The sequence below is a fragment of the Magnolia sinica genome, chromosome 13, assembly GCF_029962835.1.
Source record: "Magnolia sinica isolate HGM2019 chromosome 13, MsV1, whole genome shotgun sequence".
NCBI classification, from domain to species: domain Eukaryota; kingdom Viridiplantae; phylum Streptophyta; class Magnoliopsida; order Magnoliales; family Magnoliaceae; genus Magnolia; species Magnolia sinica.
The window spans coordinates 648,360-651,543 of record NC_080585.1 but is presented as its reverse complement, the minus strand read 5'-3'; the positions used below and the strand labels follow the sequence as shown (position 1 = coordinate 651,543).

The window sequence follows — 3,184 nt, the reverse complement described above, 5'->3', positions numbered from 1 at the left end:
ATACTCTAGCTTCCCAGATGGTTCATACACATGTGCTTACAAATTCTATGCTTGGCAAAAATTTTCATAAAATAGGTCGTTGAGATCCTAGGGAACACTTAATTTGATGTCAAAGATCAAATGCATTAACCAAGTGCATTTGATATACAAATAATCTTTATTATATATATATATTCTATTAGGTACATCACATATCTGCAGTATGTACCGTGATCGGACGGTTCGTTTTGACTCATATTGGTGAAAGCTCGCCAACGATTCAACCCTCCCGGTGTATCGAATATATTCTAAACAACTGAGGTGACAATTTCGTAATTTCAAGAAACTCCAAGCCCCTTTCCATGAGAAGGATACCACAAAAACCACAAACCCACGGGTTCGGATCACTCTCGACATCATCATCTTTCCCCGGAAAAAGAAAAAAAAGAAAAAAGCCAAGGCTGAAACGCCATGAGGAAAGAGGGCGGAGGAGCTGTAACGACTACCGTATCCCTCTCTCACAGCTGCTTTGAGATGAAACCTTTCATAGCAACCCTCGTCATACTCACCCTCCTCATTGCCCTCTACCAGTTTCCTCCCCCAGCAGCCACCACCCTCCTCGCTTCTCCTCACCACCCTCCTGAAAAGCTCTCCACGCCTCCTCAACGCCCCCAGCAGCTGAGATCAACAACCCCATCCGACCCCAACAAGCGTCTCTTCCAAGCCTACGGCAATGCCGCTTCTCTCTTCGTCCAAATGGGCGCTTACCGCGGCGGACCCTTCACCTTCGCCGTCATCGGCCTCGCCTCCAAGCCCCTCCACGTCTTCGCCCGCCCTTGGTTCAAATGCGAGTACATTTCCAACAACCATTCGACGAAAAGCCTGAAAGCCAAATCCTATAAAATGCTACCCGATTGGGGGTACGGCCGCGTCTACACCGTCGTCATTGTCAATTGCACCTTCTCCGAAAAGCCCAACGCCGACAACGCCGGCGGCAAGCTCGTCCTCTACGCCTACTACGGCGAGTCCCCGAAGCGCTACGAGAAGATAGTTGCTTTGGAAGAAGCCCCCAATTCCTATGACGAGTCCAAGTTCAGGCCACCGTATAAATACGAGTATTTGTACTGCGGGTCATCTTTATATGGAAATCTGAGTGCGGCGAGGATAAGGGAGTGGATGGCCTACCACGCGTATTTCTTTGGACCCAGATCGCATTTCGTGTTCCACGATGCAGGAGGGGTGGCGCCGGATGTGCGGGCCGTGCTCGAGCCATGGGTGCGGGCGGGGCGGGCGACGGTGCAGGACATCAGGGCGCAAGCGGAATACGATGGGTATTACTATAATCAGTTCCTGGTCGTAAATGACTGCTTGCACCGCTACCGGTACGAGGCGAATTGGACATTCTATTTCGATGTGGATGAGTATATCTATTTGCCTGATGGGAATACATTGGAATCGGTTTTGAATGAGTTTTCGGACTATACCCAGTTCACGATCGAGCAGAATCCGATGTCGAGCAAGCTCTGCATTTCGGATGACACACAGGACTATTCCAAGTAAGTATCCGTTGGAAAAAGGAAAACAAAAAACAAAAACAAAAAACAAAAAACAAAAAACAAAAAAAAATAAATCTCATTTTCTCATTATTTATTAGCTAGAAGCTGAATGTGGTTGGAAACGTTTCTGATACGTATCGGGCGTTTCGGTCTACTTAAATAACGAAAATGCCGGTGGTTTTTTGGTCTTCCGCATCTTGATTTTTCCTCTTTCCTTCCAGGAAATTAGAAAATGTTAGCTTCTAGCAGGAAAAATCCTTTATTAAATTTATTTTTTTAAAAAAATGAAAGATAAAGAGTGCAGAGAAAACCCAAATAAAAACACTGAAAGCCAGCTGTTTTTCGCTGTTGCTGGCACGATTGGGTAGTGGCAATCCGTATCGAAATCGGCCGATGTGTTTATGAACCAGAAACGGCAAAAGAAATTTCTGATTTCCATTTGGGTTTCTCGGAATTCTTATTTTGGGAAAATTTCAGGCAATGGGGGTTCGAGAAGCTGGTATTTCGGGAATCGCGTACCGGTATACGCCGAGATCGAAAATACGCTATACAGGCGAAGAATGCATACGCTACGGGAGTGCATATGTCGGAGAACGTGATAGGGAAGACTCTCCACAAGACCGAGACAAAGATCCGTTACTACCACTACCACAACTCCATCTCCGTTACGGGCGAGCCGTGCCGGGTGTTCATTCCTAAGCCTGCCCAGGACAACGTCACGTGGTTCGAGAAGCTTCCCTACGTCTACGACGGCAACATGAAGGCCATCGCCGAGACAGTGAAGAGGTTCGAGCAGCAGACGATCGGAGACGTCCACGTGTAGCGCTACGATAAGTAACCTCGTTGGTATTCGTTGCTGGTCCCGGCGCTTTCTGCTCGTGTTATGGTGGTTGGGGCGTCTCTGTCTATAAAATGAAAGGTTTTTCTGTAGGAGCCTTTGGTTTTTTAGTGGCTGGTGTTTGTACAATGTTCGGAATCCGGCCGCCGGAATCTGACGCACGGTCATCAGGTATAACGAGGGAGAGGAAGGGAAAATTTCCACTTGATTTATGTAAAGGTGTCGATTTTACTTTTATTCACATTCCTTGGATTCATGTAAAGCGGTTTTGTGCCTATTCCATGTTACATATCCTCTCTCTCTCTCTTTCTCTCTCCTTGCTTTAGGACACTTTGTTGAATATCTCCCACTTAATACCATCTGTTGAGAAGATAACGTTGATTTATAGAGTACATGAAAGCCCATGCAAACAGACCAGAATTACTGACTGGTTTTGCTTTTCTGAGTGTCAGAGAGTGTGAGTGTTCTTGCATGACTTTCGGAAAAAGTAAATGATTGAGGCTTCTCACCTACGATTTACAATGTGGCCCCACCCCCACATGGTAGGAAGGAAGCCAGTCTCATGTTGTTGGGGATGGGACCCAGTTGTTATGCCATAACTAGGTGCCTCTTTTGTATGGGTGTAGATGTTGAGGTGCTCCGCTGGGGCCCACTTCAATGAAAATGGTCTATCCAATGCATGTAGGCTTCAGTCTAATGCTTCTTTTTTTTTTAAACTTTTTTTTTTTTCCGTCCCCTTTCTAGATTAGTCTACATGTATGTTTCCAATATGAAAGGAGCCCCGCTGCTTGTAAGTCCTCACCCACTGAGA

General features: G+C 46.3%; 1 protein-coding gene across 1 annotated transcript; it reads left to right on the top strand.

The window, feature by feature from the left end:
* Positions 1-378: 378 nt before the first annotated feature.
* LOC131222311 (galactan beta-1,4-galactosyltransferase GALS1) lies at positions 379-2,662 on the top strand. Its single transcript, XM_058217336.1, has 2 exons — positions 379-1,535; positions 2,013-2,662. Exons 1-2 carry the CDS (start codon positions 451-453, stop codon positions 2,356-2,358), a joined length of 1,431 nt encoding a protein of 476 aa, XP_058073319.1. The 5' UTR covers positions 379-450; the 3' UTR covers positions 2,359-2,662.
* Positions 2,663-3,184: the final 522 nt, after the last annotated feature.